The sequence below is a fragment of the Pteropus vampyrus genome, unplaced genomic scaffold (genome assembly GCF_000151845.1).
Source record: "Pteropus vampyrus isolate Shadow unplaced genomic scaffold, Pvam_2.0 Scaffold62, whole genome shotgun sequence".
Taxonomy (NCBI): domain Eukaryota; kingdom Metazoa; phylum Chordata; class Mammalia; order Chiroptera; family Pteropodidae; genus Pteropus; species Pteropus vampyrus.
Window position 1 is genome coordinate 2,152,264 of NW_011888843.1, and position 19,453 is coordinate 2,171,716.

The 19,453-nt window shown below is 43.6% G+C and overlaps 1 protein-coding gene across 1 annotated transcript in view; it reads right to left on the minus strand.

Moving 5' to 3' along the window:
* Positions 1 to 15,084: 15,084 nt before the first annotated feature.
* CDH20 (cadherin 20) overlaps positions 15,085 to 19,453 on the minus strand; it is a 209,965-nt gene continuing 205,596 nt past the window's right edge. The window contains exon 12 of the mRNA XM_011361074.2: positions 15,085 to 16,657. Within this exon, the coding sequence (XP_011359376.1) occupies positions 16,152 to 16,657 (506 nt within the window). The 3' untranslated portion in view covers positions 15,085 to 16,151. The remainder of the gene's footprint in view (positions 16,658 to 19,453) is intronic.

Below are 19,453 nucleotides of genomic sequence, written 5' to 3' on the forward strand. Positions count from 1 at the left end.
TCATGCTATTTCACATGATATTTTTCATAGCATGGACTCCTGATTGTACCTGACCCCTCCCCAGCAGCCCACCCCCCTCACCGGAAGCTGACCTGACCCCCAGCTTCCGGGATAGTCCTGGGGGGGTGGGCTGTCCCCTTATCGGTGATTGGTTCAGGAGGGGTCATGTGACTTTGTCAGGGCCAGTGAGATATGAGAAGGTTTGTTGTGGATGTCCAGTAAGATTTAAATGTTAGTTACACCTAAAAAAGACCTTCGTAGCAGCATCTAGACTAGTATTTGTCCAACCATCTGTGCATCCTACCTTAGCCAAGTTGACATGTAAAATTAACCATTTCATAATCTTTATTCTCTTATTTTCCTTAATGTTTCTAGCTTCAGATCTCCTTGGACTGAGTGGTTGGTGTGACTTCAGAAACATACACCTTATGGTGAGGGTGTGGCCACTGTAGAAAGCAGTCGAATCATTGTTTTCCATATTACCCATAGCATCCTTAGAGACGCCTATAGAAATAGACTCTCAGCCCAGTATTATACATGGAAACACTGTTCCATTTATGCTCTGATTCAGATGTGATCTGTAGTGTTCTGCTGTGGGGAGGGGTCTGGAGAGAGGTTTTCTTTCTCATCCGCAGTAATGCTAAGGCAACCCGTCACCCAGTAAGTGTGCCAAACTGTAGGACCCAGATTCAGTAAATAAAGGGGAAAAATTAGGGTTAGAAACCTTTAATGCTGGACTTTCCCTGAGCCAGCCTCTGGCTGATAAAGCACTCATCTGATGATGATGATGATGATGATGATGATGATGATGATGATGATGATAGAGAAGAACATGGTGATAATCTACTCATTTAACAGTGCATGTGACTGTGTATGGTACGTTTTGGGCATGTGTCTTGACAAATATGTTAAAGCAATACAGTTACATCTCTCAGAGTATTTAATATCTATATTGGGTGTTAGTGTGTAGTTATTAGATTGCTTAAAAACTTTTTCAGAGTCTGAGATTCTTTATGAGAATGAGATAACTTTAGCGTTCTGATAATTTGGGATTTTACATGCTGTGACTGATAGTTCTTGTTCCTTTGAAAGTTTAAGAAAGTTTAGGCTGCTTCTATGCAAAAAGATACTCCAATCCCGTGGCTAACTCCAAATCATGCAATTAGTTACTCTTAAGAGGCACAAACAAACAAACTAGTCCTCTGTTAATTCTGACGGGGAGTTTTGAGTGAAAAGCTCTTGAAGGGCTGTCCGTGTTCCATCCTGTCTCTTCTTAGAAGCTCCTTCCTAATTCATTGGGGACAATAATACAGCGTGGGTGTGGGTGGGTGTGTTTACAGGAAGGTGTGGTGAGAACAAAGGGCTGGGAAGCTGCCTGCTGGTGCAGTTTGGGAATTCTTGTCTGGCGCAGAGCCAGCAGCAAGGTTTCCTCCCTTTGTATATTTTAACAATTAATCATTAAAACAAAAGTAAATGAAAAGCTATCGCTTTCCCTTTCTGGTCATGTCTCAGATCTGAAAGCCCTTTTTTTCCTGTTTTATTGGGCCCCCTTAGCACCACACTGGGTGTCCCTGGGCAGGGACAGTGTCCTGATGTGTTAATTGGTTGCCACCCTATTTTAAACCCGGGATTGGGGCGGGGGGGCGGGACCTCACTGACAGGGGCCAGGGAAACTGTTTCCACCTCCTCATGAATCTGAGTTTCTTTCTATCTGGTAGACAAGTCTCCCAGTAGCTCCCTGGGAATTTTATAGACATTGTTGTCCTGATAGTGTACCTTCCCGATGGGAGAATAACTGTTTTTGGACATCCCTCCTGGCTCATTTAAAAAAAATAAAATGTTCAAAGCTGGGCCTGCCTGTGACCCCTTCTTCCAGGTCCCCCTGCTGTCGGGGGCAGTGCTCTCAGGCCTCAGGTGTTGGATGCACAGCCCACCTGAGCCCCCACGTAACTGGGAGGCTGGACTGCGCCGGCTACAACGAAAAGCCTGCGGAGGAGGAGAAGCGCCCTCCTGTGGCCGAAAGTAAGACTGCCCGCAGAGAGGCGCGGCCAGGGTGCGCGGAGGAAACGTTTTCGCTGCAAATATCCTTGCCCACAGATGTGAACAAAGCAAACCCAACCTTCAGCCTCCGCTGCTCAATGTCACCTTGACTTTGCCTTTCTCAGAGGGGAGAATGATGGGTACTGGAGAAGGAAAAGAAGAGCTAAGGATTTTTCCTGTTTCAGTTTTTGTATGCTGCTCCCCTCCATTCCCCCCCAGCCCACTGGCTGACCCAAACCTCCCCTGGACCACCAACCCACACCTCTACCCTTTTTGGCCTCCTTGTCTAGTATATGTCTGCTTTCATTTTGCCTCCCAGTGAAATAAGTGGTCCATTTGTCTGCCTTCTGCACCAGACTGTTTCCTAGAGGACACGGGTCATATCCTAGTTGTGCATCCTGCGTGGCATGTTCCCTGTGGTATGTGCATAGAATGGGCTCATAGCACGTTAGGTAGCAGAAAGCAACTTCTCGGCCCCCTGGGGAGAGTCCTGCATAATCGCCGGGTGGCAGCTGAGGTTTATCCTTGGGACCCCCGAACAGCAGGCTGATTTTAAATGTCTGTTCTATTACCTCCCTCTGTTGACTGAGATTTTACAAAATGTCCTAGCTCACATGGTTTCATTTGAGACATTCCTTTTGTCTTTGAGACAGCTGCGTGATGCCACCTTATTTTTTTATATCCAGGAAGTGTTCAGAAAGTGCAGGTGACTTTCCCAAGGTGCCTGGACAGGGAGTCACAGCGTGAACTCCGTCCGTCTTTGTCCCGAGCTCTGATGTCCTGCCACCAAGTCCCCTGTCAGTGCTCGAGCGCCTGGGGCAGTAAAGGGCCTCCGTATACTTGCGCAGGGTCTTCAGGAAGTTGAGGTGGCTGTTATCCTTCATCAATTTTGGTCCCATCCCCCACTGGCAGGTGACTCACTCAGCAAATGACATCAGGCAAGTCATTAACCTGTACCTGCATCTCAGTTCCTTCAACCTGAAAATAAAGATGACAGTAGATGCCAGCTGCCTCGAATGGTGGTGTGAAGATTAATGAGACGATGCACAGAAATGCCCTGAGCTCCTGGGATGAAAGATTTAGCAGAAGCACAAAGTCTAATTATAATTTCTTAACAGTTTCAAAGGAGCCTCTGGGAAAGCTTGTTCTTGCTTCTAAATTTGGAGAGGATGCCTGTGTGGGACCGATGCCCTTCTCTCTGCTGGTGGTCCCAGCCGTCGCCGCTTGTGCTGGTCTTGGTGGCTCTGCTCTGATACAGCCGCACTCTGTCTACCCTGGGATCTCATCAACGATAGATGTGGAGCCCTCCAAAGGCCCTGGCCCCATCTTCCATGCTCATGGGAAGGAGTAGGAGTAACCCATTTTTGGCAGGCATCAGATGGAGATGTGTTTATTTTAGGGAATTTGGAGCAGTCCCTAGTCTAAGGGCTGGAACTGGCACAGATCAGCAGGAATGGGAAAGCCTTCTCCCCAGAGGAAGAGAGGACCAGACGAGAAGCCGCCCTAGCCCTGCCCTAGGCTTCCTGCCTCTGAACGCAGGGCGAGATCTGCTCCTCGGAGCTACTGTCGCCATCTCACAACCTGAGAGTTGCAGAGATGTTGGTCCTGACAGCACTGAGTCACCTAGGCAACAGGGGAGGGAGTTCTTGTTTGTGGGAAAAAGATATTTTTGCTTAGGCCACCGTTAGTACAGTTTTCTGTTACTCAGAGACAGATACAAGTGATGCACGGCCATGCCCACCGCGGTGTGGGCTCCGTGCAGGCTGCAGGCGTGGATCTCTGACCTGGAATATTACTGTAGAGGTTTAAAACACTGGATTTTACACACAAAACCTTTGGCTTGGTTCATTTCTCCCCTGCTTTGATTTCCTTCTCACCACTCCGTCCCCCAGCTACCCGTCAATCTGTCCCGAAGGCCAGAATGAAATCAGTGCCTGCGCCAGCTCCCGACAGTAGAAAGGCGAGATGGGTCGTTGCTGCTTCCCGTTGCTCGGCTTCCTCACACAGACATCCAGAGGTCTCCGAGTCCCTGACTCTCTACCCTGTTTCTCACCCCCACCAATGCCTCCTGGACCAGGCGCCTCTGCCCTCATGCAAAACCCTCTCTCTCATGTCCTCCTTCAGAGCCGTAATTGGTGGTGGCTTAATGCGTTACCTTCACAGGCGGCACTGGCATTTTCACATAGTGGTGACAGTTCTGGGCACAATTGTGAAGGAGCCAGCTAGGGTACTGGCAACTTCCCACTGTTCTCTTCTGCCCTCTACTCATGCAAACTTTCAAATATCTAGTGCCTTCTTGCTGTTCAACAGAGTGTCATTCTTCCTAAGGGACTCAGCTGTCTTATTTCTGAAATGAAGGTAACAGTGCTTTGTGTGGTCAGAGGTAGAAGATTCTGCCCTCTACTTCTCTTTGGTTCCTTTCTGGCTCTGTAGTCTGTGCTCCCTGGGCACCGCCAGAGCCCTTTCTTCCTGGTTCTACAAAAACCGTCATCATGTTGGTGCCTGATTAGTGCTGCAGGGGATAAAAATGTCTCGATGAAGAGGATTTATCTCCTGCTTATTTGCATTTTCAGAGAGGATGGGGGGGTGGGGCGGGGAGGGGAGGGGATGCTGAAAAGTGTGACTCTTTCTGGAACCCAATGTGGACACTCAACTACTCCAGCTTTGTGACCAGTCCATTCCTGAAATGAGCACAAAACGTCCCCAGTCGAGCTTTCAACTGATTTTTGTCATTTTGGATTTACTGTGATTAGGGCACCCAGAATTAGGCAAGGCCTTCAGCATTTAATGATTAGCAGTGGAAAGGAAATAAGAAGATGAACTGCTTGTCTCAGAAAGCTGCAAAACTTTAAAAGAAAATATAGATTTCCTGGCCACCTCTGGGGAAAGGGACCATCTTCCTGAGATCTGTAGGAAGGCAGTAGATACCGTGAGATACTTAAACGAATGATAAAACAGCTGAGCTAATTAAAACACCCCCAAATTCCACATCTTGGGAAGATTAATGGTGACAGGGATGCTTCAAGGACCATGTGTTTGTCTGTAAGCAATCGATTTCAAACGATAAAGTTGACTGGAGAACCTTGGAGACATTGAGTTGGGGAGAAGACCATAAGATGGCTTTCGCTGTGTATGAGACCGAAATCTGTGCGTTGGTTGCATTTCAATACAGTGACACTTCGTCCTCAGAGATTGAAATGTGCTGGTTCTCAGGTAATTAGGACTCCTTCTTGGCCAAAATGAGAATTTGGCTTTGCCTTAGGCTTGGAAAGAGTCAAATGTACGTGGAAGCCAGCAGATACCATACATGTGAGCTAGCTCATTAAGATGAATAACAAACAAACAGACAGACTTTCTGTCGAGGGACATGCTACGTGCACACAATCATTGATGATGACATGGCTGTATGCACAAGGAGTCTCGCGTTTTCAGATTAACTTTTACTTTCGCCTCTTAAGTCTTAGGTTTCTTGTTCTGCCCTCAGTGATTGGTGATTTCAACTACTCCAAGCCTGGCTCTGGTGGCTGGCTGTTCCTTTGCTTGTCCTGGTGTAATCGTGGATGGGAATGGCATTAATGGACTATGCAATAGTTTGCACCCATTTATGGACGAATTGATTCAGGTTGGCTGCCAAAGGGACCAGTGTATTGTTTGGTAATTGGCCATGAAGTGAACCAACACTAACAGAGTTAGTCATTCAGTTGTCCTAAATCGCTGTTTAGTATGAGATGAAAGGTATAGAAAGGATAAAATTAATATCCAGTGTTTGTTCTGTAATTTTCTTAATAAATATTCTGTAGGCTCTGCTGTGTCCAGGTACTGTGCTAGGCTCTGAGAAGGTTAAAGAGAGATTAAAAGACGAACAAGACATTGCTTTTGGTCTTGATGGGGTGTATTTGGTGAAAGAAGAGATTAGTCCCCATATCCTATTTCATTCAACTCAGGAAGAGGCCTGGAAATCATTAAGGTTTAAAATGCAGGGATTCGCAGGACCATCGTATAAAGACTCATTGTAAAAATGCCCAAAAGGCTGAGTGGTAAAAAATGTGGTTAAAAATCACTGTATTTATTGCCTGGTGCTGCTGTAACTAAGGCCCAAAACTGAGTGGCAAAAATCATCATAAATTTATTCTTATAATTCTGGAGGCTAGAAGTCCAAAATCAAGATGTCAGTAGGGTCGCTTCTCTCTTGGGTGTTCAGAGGGCATATCTGTCCATGCTCCTCTCCTGGTTTCTGGTGGTTGTCAGCTTCCTTAGCTTGTAGCCACATGGCTCCAATCTGTGTCCATTGTCACATGGCCATGTTCCCTGTGTGTCTGTCCATCTCTGGGTACAGTGCTATTTTATGTCTCTAATTTTGGAAACGTATGCTGTTAATTTTGAGGAGAAATGGAAGAAAGCAAATTGGTCAATGAAATACACCCTCGTTATGGAAAAACAACAACAACTGGGAACGTGTACTTTGACGGACATCAGTAGTCATCATTCTGTTCATACCAGTCCTACCAGCTGGTCTGTTTCTCTCCTTAAGAGAAATTAAGAAGTAAAGACTATCATTGTATTAGTCAGGACAGGCTAAATCATACTGCGGTAATAAGTAACTCCAAAGTCTCGGTGGCGTAACACTACGAAAGTTGATGTCTCTGTTTTGCGTTAGTTCTCACTTCTATCTCAGGCTATAAGCCAGCCGGAAATCTGTACTTAATACGGTCACTCAAAGACCTAAGCAGACAGAGGCTCCATCTTGGCACCGACTTTAGAGATGGCTGCAGCAGGGGGCAGCGGACCTGGCAAATCCCGCATTGGCTGTTAGGGCCCTGGCTCAGGTTTCATTTAGCTCTGCACAGTCACGTGGCCAGGTCGAACTGCGACAAGGTGGAGAAGAGCACCTGGGGGGAAGAGACTGGCGTGTTCGTGAATAGCTCTCGCGTCTCCCACGCTGAGATGAGGGTTTTCTCAGCTCCAGAGTTACTACACATGGACCTCACCATTTTTTTTTTTCTTTTGCATTTGAGAGAGAGAGAGAGAATTCTGCCCTGCAGAATGGAACTTCGGCCAAACAACTGAATCCAATGCCGAGAAAACTCTTAAAACGTGATCATGTGCGGTAATGCCATTCATAAGCAAAGACTTAGAAGGACAAAGACTATATAGTCATCCTTTGAATAGCCTTACGGTTAATATTCAATAATTTAGGCTCCCAGGTGTGCTAGTTAATATAGGGAATATAAAAATTATCTATCTACTTAAGCTTGCTGTTTACTTAGTTTATTCATTTAGACCTTATTGGAAAACTTGGCCAGGGATGGTTAAATAGTACGATCGATGTGACCCTCATTTAGATGGTTACATTTCTCCTTATTGGCATTTCTGAGTCTAGTCTGTCTTCGGCTAGAAGAGACCTCCATGCTTTGAGTTTCTATTTCTATAACCTCAAATGTCTTGTTTTTTTCTTTTCGAGATAAAATGGGAACATCCCATCATTTTCTTTTCTTTCAGAGAAAAGTATTTAGTCAAGAGGAAAACAAACCAAGTAAAGGATGCTAAAGGATGATCCGTAATCAAGCTCTATCTCAGTGGAACCTCAAGATTTACCAGTGTACTCTACGAGGAGACATAAGCACTAGCCTTTCATTTCACTAAGCCTAAGAACTTTGTCTTTTTTTCTTCACAGTAAAGGGACTGACTGCACTCGAGCAATTTCTACTTGTGCTTTTATATAATCTGCAACAAAAGAACAACTTTGAATAATGAATTGTCTACCTTCACAGTACGAAGCTGTGCTATGGGGAGGCCCTCAATGATGGCGTACTTAACAATTAGAAATATGAGCAGGAATTGACCTTCTAAGTTGGATGTATTATTATTCACTTTACCTGCTCACTGTCACAGTAGGTGCTGTCACAGAGACTGTGACTAAAAACCCTGGTAAAGACTTCTCTGCCAAGTCCCATAAATAATCGGCTTGCCCAGTGTGTCTGCGGTGTACATGGCATATGCTTAGATCCATGTGGGAGTCTGGATGTGGTCAGTGGCCTTGAGTTTACAGAGAATTTGTACCTGGTTTGTAGGTAAGAGACACACTGTAAACATGGCAAGATGCCAGTGTCCTCCGGAAAGAGCCTCCTGATCCTCTGAGAAAATAACCCGGGTTATGTAAGTGACGTCCTATCCAGTGATACCTAGTTTTATAAAATCCTTACACGTGTAGTGGAATTATGATTTCTGCAAAGAACATGAGACGAACTTTAAAAGCATGATTACGCACAATTGCTCGGAAAACTCACGTCAGCTGTCCTCGCCATGCTTCGCTGCCCACTGGGAAGGCCAGCCTTCAGTCCTCCAGGGCTTATGGTGTAGAAGGGATATCAACAATCAATGGCTCTGAATGAGTGCAGAGCTCATTGTCATGTTATAATTCCCAGAGGCAACAACGGCATTGACACCCGAGGTGCGTAGTTCACACCCTGCTCTGTATCCTTTTATGATTTTAGATTTGTGTTTTGCTTTTGTTTTAATGTGTGTGAAATAATTTGTGCAAAGGTGCCTAGCACGGCATCTCCCTATGACAGGTGCTCAGTTGTTGGCAGACCCCCTCTCCCTTCTCTTTCCTAAAGTCTGTAGCCCAACAGCAGTGATGTCAGCCCGGGGCATGCTGGTGAGGCCCTGTGCCCCCTCTTGGGTGTAACTAGTATTCATCCTCACTTGAGTGGTAATGCTTCTCATTGGCTAATCTCATCTTGCGCCATCTTATAGTCTAACAGTCAAAGGTCCCAAGAAGTCATTGGCAAACATAAAAATGTAGGTCGATGAGGCTAATCCTGGAAGTAAATACCAGATCAGACAGTTCCTGCCCCTCGGTAGGCCAGTGAAGAATAGCAATTAGAATGGGTGAATTTCACTGCATATGGGCCTAGCAGGGAAACACAGGATTGTATCAGGTTCCTGGGGCAGCTGGGGAATGTCAAATACAAGAGACAGAAGGAAACCATGCAGCCTGTTCTCTGAAGGTTAATTCTTTCCCGTTGCAATGCAGCATTTCATCTACAGAAAGGGGAATTCACTGGCATGGTACCTACGCTCCACGTGGCAGCAGGGTGTCAGCACCTCTCAGGATGTGGTCCTTCTGCTGTGATGCCTTAGGGCCAATGTGCACTGGTGCTATTTTCAGCAAACACACACCTTTCTCCGTTCTCTGTACCCCTACTCTGCACCGCCCACATCAGTGGGCTCATATGAATGGAAGTGTCTCTTCTTGGCCATCTGGTGATTCATTCTTCCTTGCCCCCTGCCTGGACCTGTGAGAGCTGCTCACAGGCTGCCAAGGGAGCTGGAGAGGACTGTTGCTGCCTGCGACATGCCAGAGAATAGGGCATCTTCAGAGGCCCACTTCATACACTCAAAACATGCGAAATGCCTGAGTCGAAAATTAAAAAACACAAAAACAACCCCACAAAATAAACATGAACACGCTAATTAATTCATTAATTAATAAGCAAAAGGGTGTGTGTGTTGCAGATCCAGCCAAAGTGACAGGACATAAAGGATTCATACTTAGTTTTTTTTGTTGTTGTTAAAATAGATCTTTGAAAATGTATTAAGGTTTGTGTTGGTTTCCTGGGGTTGCCATAGCTAATTACCACAAACTGGGGTGATGGGGGGCGGCGGGGGGGCGGCATTAAAACAACAGGAATTTATTCTCTCACAGTTCTGGAGGCTAGAAGTCTGAAATCAAGGTGTGGGCAGGGTTCCTTCTGGAAACTGTGGGGGAGAATTTGTTCCACACCTCTCTCCCAGCTTCTGGTGGTTGCTGGCCGTCCTTAATGCTCCTTGGCTTGTAGATGGCGTCACTTTAATCTCTTCTTCATTGTCACATGGCTTTCTCCTCTTTGTGTCTCTGTTTTTGTGTCCAAATTTCTCCTTATAAAGTCACTAGTCATTGGATTAGGGCCCAACCTAAACCAGCATTACTTCATCTCAACTTGATTACATCTAAAACGACCCGATTTCTATACAAAGTCACATTCACAGGTTTTGGGGATTAGGACTTGAACGTATCTTTTTGACGGACACAGTTGAACTCACAACAAGGCTCAAAGGTGATGCAATAAAAAAAGAATAGCCTTTTTCCATATATGGTACTAGAACAACATGTCAAAAAGCCTGAATTCATACCTAACAATCTACAAAAACAAACTCAAAATGCATTATAGATCAAAAAGTAAAACCTAAAACCATGAACGTTTTAGAGGAGAACATGGAAGAAAATCTTTGTGACCTTGAGTTGGCAAAGATCCTTAGAAATGACACCAAAAGCACAGTCTATGAGAGAACAAATGGATGAATTTGAATGGATGAATTTGTATCAAAATCAAAAACTCTTGTCCTTCAAAAGACACTGTTAAGAGAATGAAAAGACAAGCCACAGACTGGGAGAAAATCTTTGCAAAGCATATACTCGATAAAGGACTGGTATCTAGAACATAAAAAGAAAACTCAGAATTCAACAATAAGAAAACAACTCAATTAAAAATGGGCAAATACATCTGGATCATCCACCATTTCTCTTTATGGATAGTAAATAAGCACATGAAAAGAAATAACATGAAAAGATGCTCACCATTATTAGTCATTAGGATATTACGACCTGAAACCACAGTGAGATACTATGATACTCCTATTGGAATGACCAAGATGAAAAAGAAAACCCAAAAAGCTGACCATACCAAGGGTCTGCGAGGATATGGAAGAAATAGAACACTCATACATTGCTAGTGGGAAAGTAAAATGGTAAAAAAGACTTTGGAAAACAGTTTGGCAGTTAAAAAAAACCAGAAACTGCATATTCCTACCATATGATTCTAGTCATTCCACTCATAAGTATTTACCCAAGAGAAAAGGAAATATATACCCATACAAAGACTCATACATAAGTGTCGAAAGCAGCTTCATTTGTAATAGCCAAAAGCTGCAAACAATCCAATGTCTTCAGCACATGAGTTGCTATGGACTGAATTGTGTCTTTCCAAACTCCTATGCTGAAAGCCCTACGCCTCAACGTGACTATATTTGGAGTAAGGAAGTAACTCAGGTTAAATGAGATCATAAGAGCGGGGCCCTAGCATGATAGGATTAGTGTCTTTATGAGAAGAGATTCCACAGAACTCACTTGCTCTCTCCACCGTGTGAGGACGCAAGGAGAAGGCAGCCATCTGCAAACCAGAAAGAGAGTCCTTGTCAGAACCTGACCACGCTGGCACCCTGATCTTGGACTTCCAGCTTCCGGAACTGTGAGGGAATAAATTTCTGTTGTTCAGACCAGCCAGTATATGATATTTTGTTATGGAAGCCTGAGCAGACTAATAGATGAATGAATAAAAAAAATTGTGGCATATCTATATAATGGAATACTACTGAGAAGCAAATAGCCATGAACTATGAATACACATAATGGTGTAAATGAATCTCAAAATAATGCAGAGTGAAAGAAGCTAGATTTCTCCCACCCCCACAAAGAAGTATATGATGTATGATTCTATTTATATAAAACTCCGGAAAATACAAACTAATCTGTAGAAAGGGTATCAATGGTTGCTTGGATTTAGGGGTGGGCAGAGATGGGAGGGAGATATTACGGAGGGGTCCAAGAAAACTTTAGGGGGTGACAGATATGTTAATTATCTTGTTTGTGGTGATAGCTTCATGAGTGTATACATAAGTCCAAACATTAGATTATATACTTTACGTGTGTGTAGTTAATTGTATGTTAATTATATTTAAATAAAAATATGTGCCTGTTTAATGTCAGATATTTTGCTGGGTGTTTTCATAAAATATTCATTTACTTCTGACAGCACTGTGTGATAAGGATATGACTGAATTTCGGAGAAGAAGAAAATACCTATAAAGCATATTCTGTGGAGAGGAGGAGTGAGAGAAAGCAAATGGTGAACGGAACCCTAAGTGATTCCTGGAATAGAGGCTGGAAAGAAAGAAGGGACAGGTGACATGGCTGATTGTATTTTCCAACAATGAGCACATTATTTCTTCTTACAGTGGAGCTCTGACGCTCTTCCCACTGAGGGGTGGAGCCGGCGTTTCCCCGTCTTTAATGTGGGGAGCACTGTGACCCCCGTGGAAGTAATGCTGTGTGGTTTCTGAAGTCATAAAAGGTGATTCAGCTTTGGCCTGGTTTTCTTTTGACGTTTAGCTTTGGAATCCAGCCCCACAATGTTAGGAAGCCCAAGCTCCCTCTGAGGCCTTACACGAAAGCCAGCATCAGCCCCCTGACAGATGAGTGAGCAAGCCTTTAGATGAGTCACTCCCAGCTTCAAATCGCCCCAGCCGAAATCCTGATTTTGTGGAGCAGAGAGGAGGTGCCACTGATGTAGCCTTCCTGAATTTTTGACATACAATAATGTGAGCACATAAATTGTGAGCACAGTAAAATGATTGTCCTTTTATACCACTAAGTTTGACGGGGCTTTTATGCAGAAATGGTGATTAAGAGAAAGGGGAAGAAAGAGAAATAATAAAAGAAAAGCTAGGATCTGCCTCCTGAAAAGTGAGAAAAGATTTGTAGGTAGTTTTACTGGTTTCTGAGAGTGAATACTCTTGGAGAAGTGGTCTCAGGCTTTCTGGGATGAGAAGCAGCTCTAGTGATTATGCATACCAGGAAAGTGACTACAGTAGCTCAGTACTGCAGTGGAAGAAATTCCCTCACCATCAGCCATCGACAATCCTTACAAAACGAAGAATGTGGAAACACATGGGCAAGATTGGCCAGCTTCCTGTGCCAGAAAGAAAGATTTAAGAAATATTGTCTTCTGGGTTAATGTTGTAATTACACATACTATAAATTAGTACTCAGGGTGTTTTGTATAAGATGAATCAAAAGACAGATATGTCTTATTAGTAGAACACTTTATAAAGAGGATTCCTTGATCTAATTTTGTCCACTCCCCATATCAGAACCTTGACCCCTTAGGATGAAGCAGAAGCCTCTAAAATCCAGGTATTTATACATGAAAATGTCTTGAAAGTTCTTTAAGTTTATTATGGAGATGACAAACAGATTTAAGAATGAATCCATCTGCAAAAGAATATACTGTGAAGCCTGACATCAAAGTCTAGTTCTGGATCACTGGTGAACTAGTAACAGTCCCTAATCAATGTGCCTGCACTGATTTTGGCTTGTCTGAATTTTGTTTTCAGGATTTATAGATTCTTTCTTGTGTAAACCACTCCGATTTGTTTTTGCTAGCTGCCATGTTGGGACAGTCTGCTTTTTTTGATTCAGAAAACTCATTGCTGATTTTTATCTTTGCTGTCTTCTTGTTCAGAAGACAGTTTCAGACTGAGTCTTAATTGATATCTCCAGATGCTCCTGTTTCCCTCCAATGTGTAAAGTATAGGTGAGCTGCTTTACCTGTTAACAAAGAAATGGCTGAATAATTTTACAGCTCTCTTGCCTTAACCCGATCATACTTTCTGCAGTCTGTCTGGTAGGGACGGTGTTTTCTTTGCAGAGGGGGCCAGCATTTGTGGCAAACTGTGGCAATGGAAAGAGACTTTAAAACTCATTTGGAGGGAAGAGTCTCTTTTGGCTTAGAACGTGAGCTGAAATGGATCTCGTATTCTGTGTTTCCCTCACGCTTCCTGTATCACACCATTAAACATCCTCCCAAGGCCCAGAAGCTCCAGGTGGTTCTGTTTAATCACTTCATGCCCACTACCAGGGGTACTATACTTGCAGGATGTGGGGCATGATCACCCCCCGTGTTTTGGGTAACAGCTGTTCCCAGTTTTTAACACATGCAACACAAAGAGAAATAGTCACAAAATTATCCTTAGGGCTAGTGACAGAAAGAATGTTATAGGGGTTAATTTGCCCAAATTCAAATCACTTATTTTTTAGAGCCTCGTTGGGATTCAAGTTCATACTTTTTCTTTATTAACGTTTACATCACACCTTACCTTTAAAAAAGATGTAGGAGAGATGCCTTTCATGGAAGGAAACGGTTAGTGTGCTAAAAGTTGAAAATGAGAATTGGCCTGGCTATTAGTAGACTACATAAAAAGCATAAAGCACATCCTTCTGGCTCCCAGACCCTCATCAGCCTTCTCATATATTTCTGCCAAATTGCCCTTTTACTGGAAAAGAGGTTCACAATTCCACTCTATGGATGAGGTGGGCCCCAGTGCAGGTAGGCTGATAATCTTATCTCTTATTTAAGAGAGAGAGAAACCATACATCAGAGTTCTCACAGTGTGGGCCCTGGACCAGCAGCATGAGCATCCACCAGAAACTTGTTAGAAATGCAAATGGCCCCAGATCAACTGAATTTAAAAACTGTGGGTAAGGCCCAACAAGCTAGAGTTTTACGAGTGTCCCAGGTGATTCTGACACATTAAAATTTGAGAATCACTGCTTTAACCAAGGCACACAGTTTGTCCTCAATTGTAAGTACAACTGTGTAAAATATATTTTAGTATATGATGTCAAAGAGATCCCTTTTCTCATGTACTCATTATGCACTTATTAAGCACTGACTGTATGCAGAGGACTTTGTTAGCTACTGTGGGGAAAAGAAAGATGAATGAATTATGTCCCACACTTATGTGAGCTCATCCAGTGTTGATGAGCTATACATATTTGATATATATTCGGACTGTTTGTGCATATTTGATTTGCCAATAGAACAGAGATGAAAGGAGCTCAGTGGCCTGCCTCCTTGGTGAGGTGTAAAACCCACTCACAAAAAAAAGTAGGTGAAATTCACCACTGCATTGTTGATGTTCTCAAATCATCTTTTGCTCTTTTCAGAGATGGGAGAATAAAGCGTGTTCATGAAAAGCTTAACAGTTTGAACCATTGTGTTCATTTGTTCCGTGACTGAAATAGAACGCACGGCCCCATACTTCTTTGCCATTGGCTTTGCTTTATGAATCAGCCCCAGTCCCAAGAACCTGAGGCTAGGTCAGGCTCACCAAGCCATCTTTCACCTGCCCAGCAATTAAAACAAATTGACAATAGACTTTCCCTTCTATTTAACTTTTATTAAAAGAAGTGCTAAGGTACTGAGATGCAGTGCATCATATTTATTACCAAAATTATTAACAAATATACAAAACTTATACATGTAATTTTCTTACATCCATTCTCTATAATACTGATTTTTGTTCAAGTAGGTTATCTACAGTATGTAAACATCCCTTGGATTGACCTCACACAGATTAGGAAAGCCCTCTAACCCATGCTTTTATCAGATACTTCTTTTTATTTGGCTTTCATTTGTAGCATCTAATCTTCACATTTGGCACATGGAAGAGATATCTACAGTGCAAAAGAGGCAGATTTTCTGGTTTCGTTCTGAACGATTTTGCAGGGGCACAGTGAAAGAGCTGGGAGAACAAGAGCACTCGAACTTGACAGAGTTGGATATGTCGTAATGCCAACGACTCTTGGTTCAGCCGTTAAACTTGAGCGCAAAGTCAATGCCTCTTCCTCCTCCCACCCCCACCCGGCCCCCATGCAAGGCCGATTCCCCTAAACTTTGTCGCAAAAGGGTTAAAAGAAATTCCATCCATCCCAGGACAAGTAGGTTAATTCCACCGAGGAACATTTTTTTCAGCGTTCTTCTGCGTGGATTAGTTTGTGTGGTTTGACGAGCCAGCAAAACTCTGAATTGGAGAATAATAAAATAAAGAGGATGTGAGAGTAGAACTTTCTGTCTGCTTTCAACGGCCACCTCTAGATTTAATATCAGAGCCTCTTTGTGGTGGAAAAGTGACAAAGACCTTGGTGACAGGCAAAGAAAAGCCAAGCTTGCCATATCTAACCTTGGACTCCAAGCCTTTGAATAGTGTCACAAAAATCAAAAAGAAAAGTAAAAAAGATAATTGGAGATTCTACCCCCTTCTTGCATTTCCTCTTGTTTATTTAATCTAACCAAGTAGTAAAGCTGATCCAGAGAGAGCCCTGTTCTCCTGCTCACTCCATTCTCGAACTCTCCAGCACAGTATTGCTCGTGTGGGTTGGACGCACCTCGTCCGCGAAGCATCCGCCTAGAACGTCCGCGTTTGGACGCGCGCATGCCTCCCGGCTTCCGTCACCACAGGGGTGCTGGCCCCTCCGCCGCCCCGTAGAGCTCCGCCAGCTTCCGGAAGCGGGGCCCCCAGTCCGTGAGGAAGTCGAAGCTCTGCTCCGAGTCCGATGCGGCCGATTGGAGGGAGCTCAGCGACCCGGCCACCGAGCCGTCCCCCTCGAACATGTACGTCTGGAGGGAGTCGAAGGGCGGGGCCCACAGGTCCATGTCGGCCTCGTAGAGCTTGGCCAGCACGTAGCTGTGCACGGTGCTGCTCACGGCGCACGTCTGAGGCACGTAGCGGGAGAGGCTCTCGATTTCCGGCAGCATGTCCTGCCGCGTCTTGGGGGCGCCGGCCACCTGCGCCTCCCGGGGGTTCCACATGGCCGCGATGTCGAAGGCCTCGGTGTCCTCCTCGCCGCCGCCCTCGTCGTCGTAGCGGACGATGTTCTCGTGGATGTTCTCCTCGTCGTCGATGATGTACGGCTGCTTCCGGTGCCGCCTCATGGACAAGATGAGCAGCACCAGCACTGCCGGAGAAAGAGGACGGGACATTTACCGGAGGGACCTGGCGGGAGACGTGCCATGACGTGAGGTGCTCTCGGTTGACCCCAGGTATGGCAGGAGTTTCTGAGCGCTGCGCTCAGAGACAGCGTTTGTGTATTTTAAACTCCGGGGTCTACCCCGTTCTCGCTCATTCTGCCAGGTTAGATTGAGAGTTTGTAGGAAAACAAAGCCCTATATTTTAAATGAGTAGTTGAATTCAAGGTTGCATATAAAGCGTCTTTGCGTCAACTTGCCGCTTTGAAATTGCGTGTGGTGCCTACACCCAACCACCCAATGTAAAATCCCGCTAACAAAGCACAGCGGCCTGCGTGGAGCATGCGATAAGGATCAGGGCTTGTCTTCTGACTAAATAAGGATGGATGTGCATTTCTCTTATTATAATGTAGAAATCTTATGCAAATAGATCCCGCTTTCTAACATTAGCAGCTCAGTAGGATTTGGCTGTGTACCTAGCATATGTTACTGCGCATGCGTAGAGACTCCTACTAAGAATCGGCCAAAGTCTTAGGCTTTTCACACCTCCTCCAGAAAATAAGACCGCATAAGTGACCGCTGTTGTCCAATAAACTCAACTCCTCTAAAAAGCCTTTCCATAGAGAGGTTGTGACTCATTTGTGACTTTCTGGATTCAGTGATGTTCGTGGAAGGGAGGAATGAGCAGTGACATTTTATAGAATTCATCTTGTTATCAAAGAAGCACCACATTGTTAGATGTGCCTTTGCAGGCTTGGATAAAATTTTCGTCCCAACAAATGTATTTTTTTCCCCCCAGGATGTGTTCACTGAGGTTTAAAGGAGAGATAGAGATAATCCCATTGAACTGTTTATCTCTGTACTAAAAATGTTTTCCAGGAAGTGTGTTGGGGTTTTAGCTGTAGAACCGCTATTGATTATTTTTCTGGTGTGCATTGTTACAGCTAGTGAACACTGACAGCTTGACAGCACTGCAAAATAAGACCCCAGTCTATCCATTGGGGGAGAAATAAGAGTGTAGTCATATGCACAGTAAGATAACGGATGGACTTCAAAAGCTCCTGATAATGATTTTTAAAATTTGAATATAAAATGTGCTTTTTGTAAATTGCAATTAATGATGTTAATACCTAATATTTTCCCAAATAGCTTGGGTGACAAAATGCAGGAAACAACTGTATGCTCATATATTTTCTCCTTGTGCAAAAATATGATTCATAGAGTATAGGACTGTAGGATTTCAGAGCAGTGGACTAAGAGGGATCTGAAGAAGTGGAGCCTTGAACTGGGAATTAGAGGCTGGGGTGTGATTTGGATGGATGAAGGTTGGGAAAATGAGATTCTAAGTAAACATGCTATGTTCGTAGGATTCAGTAAACAGTTACTAAACTTAAGTATTTTTTAGGCACTGTGCTAATCCATGGAGAAACAACATTGAATAGGATTTCTGTTCTTATAAGCTTGCAATCCAAGGAAATTATAGACACTGATGATTAATACAACTCAGGTGTGTAAGGTCTTTTATAGGGTTATAAGTGTAGTGAAGAGAATGCAGAGGCAGGGCTAGTTAATTCTTCCTAGCAACCTGGGAAAACCTTCATGTAGGTGATACTGGAGTGGTATTTTAGAAAATGCTAAAAAGAAAAAATAGAAAAGTCTTTGAGTATCTGCTGGAAAGAATTCTGATAGTGATGAAGAATTAAGCAGTTCATGGAACGGGTCCATCTCTTGAAAAATAAAGATCACTACATATCTTATTTTTTAGGTAATCTGATTTAAATAACAAGAATTGCAAAATTAGATTTGGGGTCCTATTTAGCTGAAAAGCCTCCCCGACATAAGAGAATCAATTCTAGGGATTTTTAATTTTTAGATCTATAAGCACAGCGTGTAGTGCCTAAGAGATTTTCTAGGAACTAGATACATACTTGAGATATAAGAAGAAATCCCGCAAAATAAAATTAATCTGTTTATTTGTTCACAAAGTATAGTATTTTGTTGACGGACCAACTGCAGTTCACTTTTACTTAGTTTTAGGAATTGTGTTTAATGTGGGATGTGCATTCTTAGAAATAAGAGTGCCGAAAACTATGAGGGTTTTTCAACAGCTCTGTTCAGTTCAGCTCCTGAAAACTGTGTTTATTTCATATAGTTCAGAAGACAAGACATAATGGATTTGGGAAGCACAAAAGAAATTGTCCCTTGCACAACACTTCTAGCTTGAGAGCCTCTCTGTGCCAGTCTCTTTAAATCAGTATTTCTTTAATGATGGCATCTCTACTGTTTGTGGGCCAGGGTGAACTTGTAACATACACATTTGCCAAAGATAGAACTAAGGACAGACTGGAAATTTCCCTTAAGAGCAAGTTTCATCAAAGGCCTCTTGCAGGTTATCCTGTCTTGCACTCAAGGACTCTCAATGCCACCTTATGGACATTTAGGGAATTGCAGGAAGCTTTTTTTTTTTTTTTTCCCAGTACTGAGAAGCACCAGAAAGAGGACAATTCTCTGTCATCCAGGGATCCAAGGACTTAGAAATGTTACTTATTTATATTACTCATCCTTTCATGTAGCATTGAACTAAAACAACACAATTAAACCACATGTTATATCTTAAAATGATTTTTTCAGAAACATGTTCCACAGACCTATCTAAAATTCAATCAAGTGCTAACATTTTACAGTCAGTACCTTCTTTCTTTGGTCTGACTGAGTCTCTTGTAGCAGTAAACCAAGGATCAAGGGGGTATGTGGATATCTGCATGTCTATTCTCATTTAAATCTCC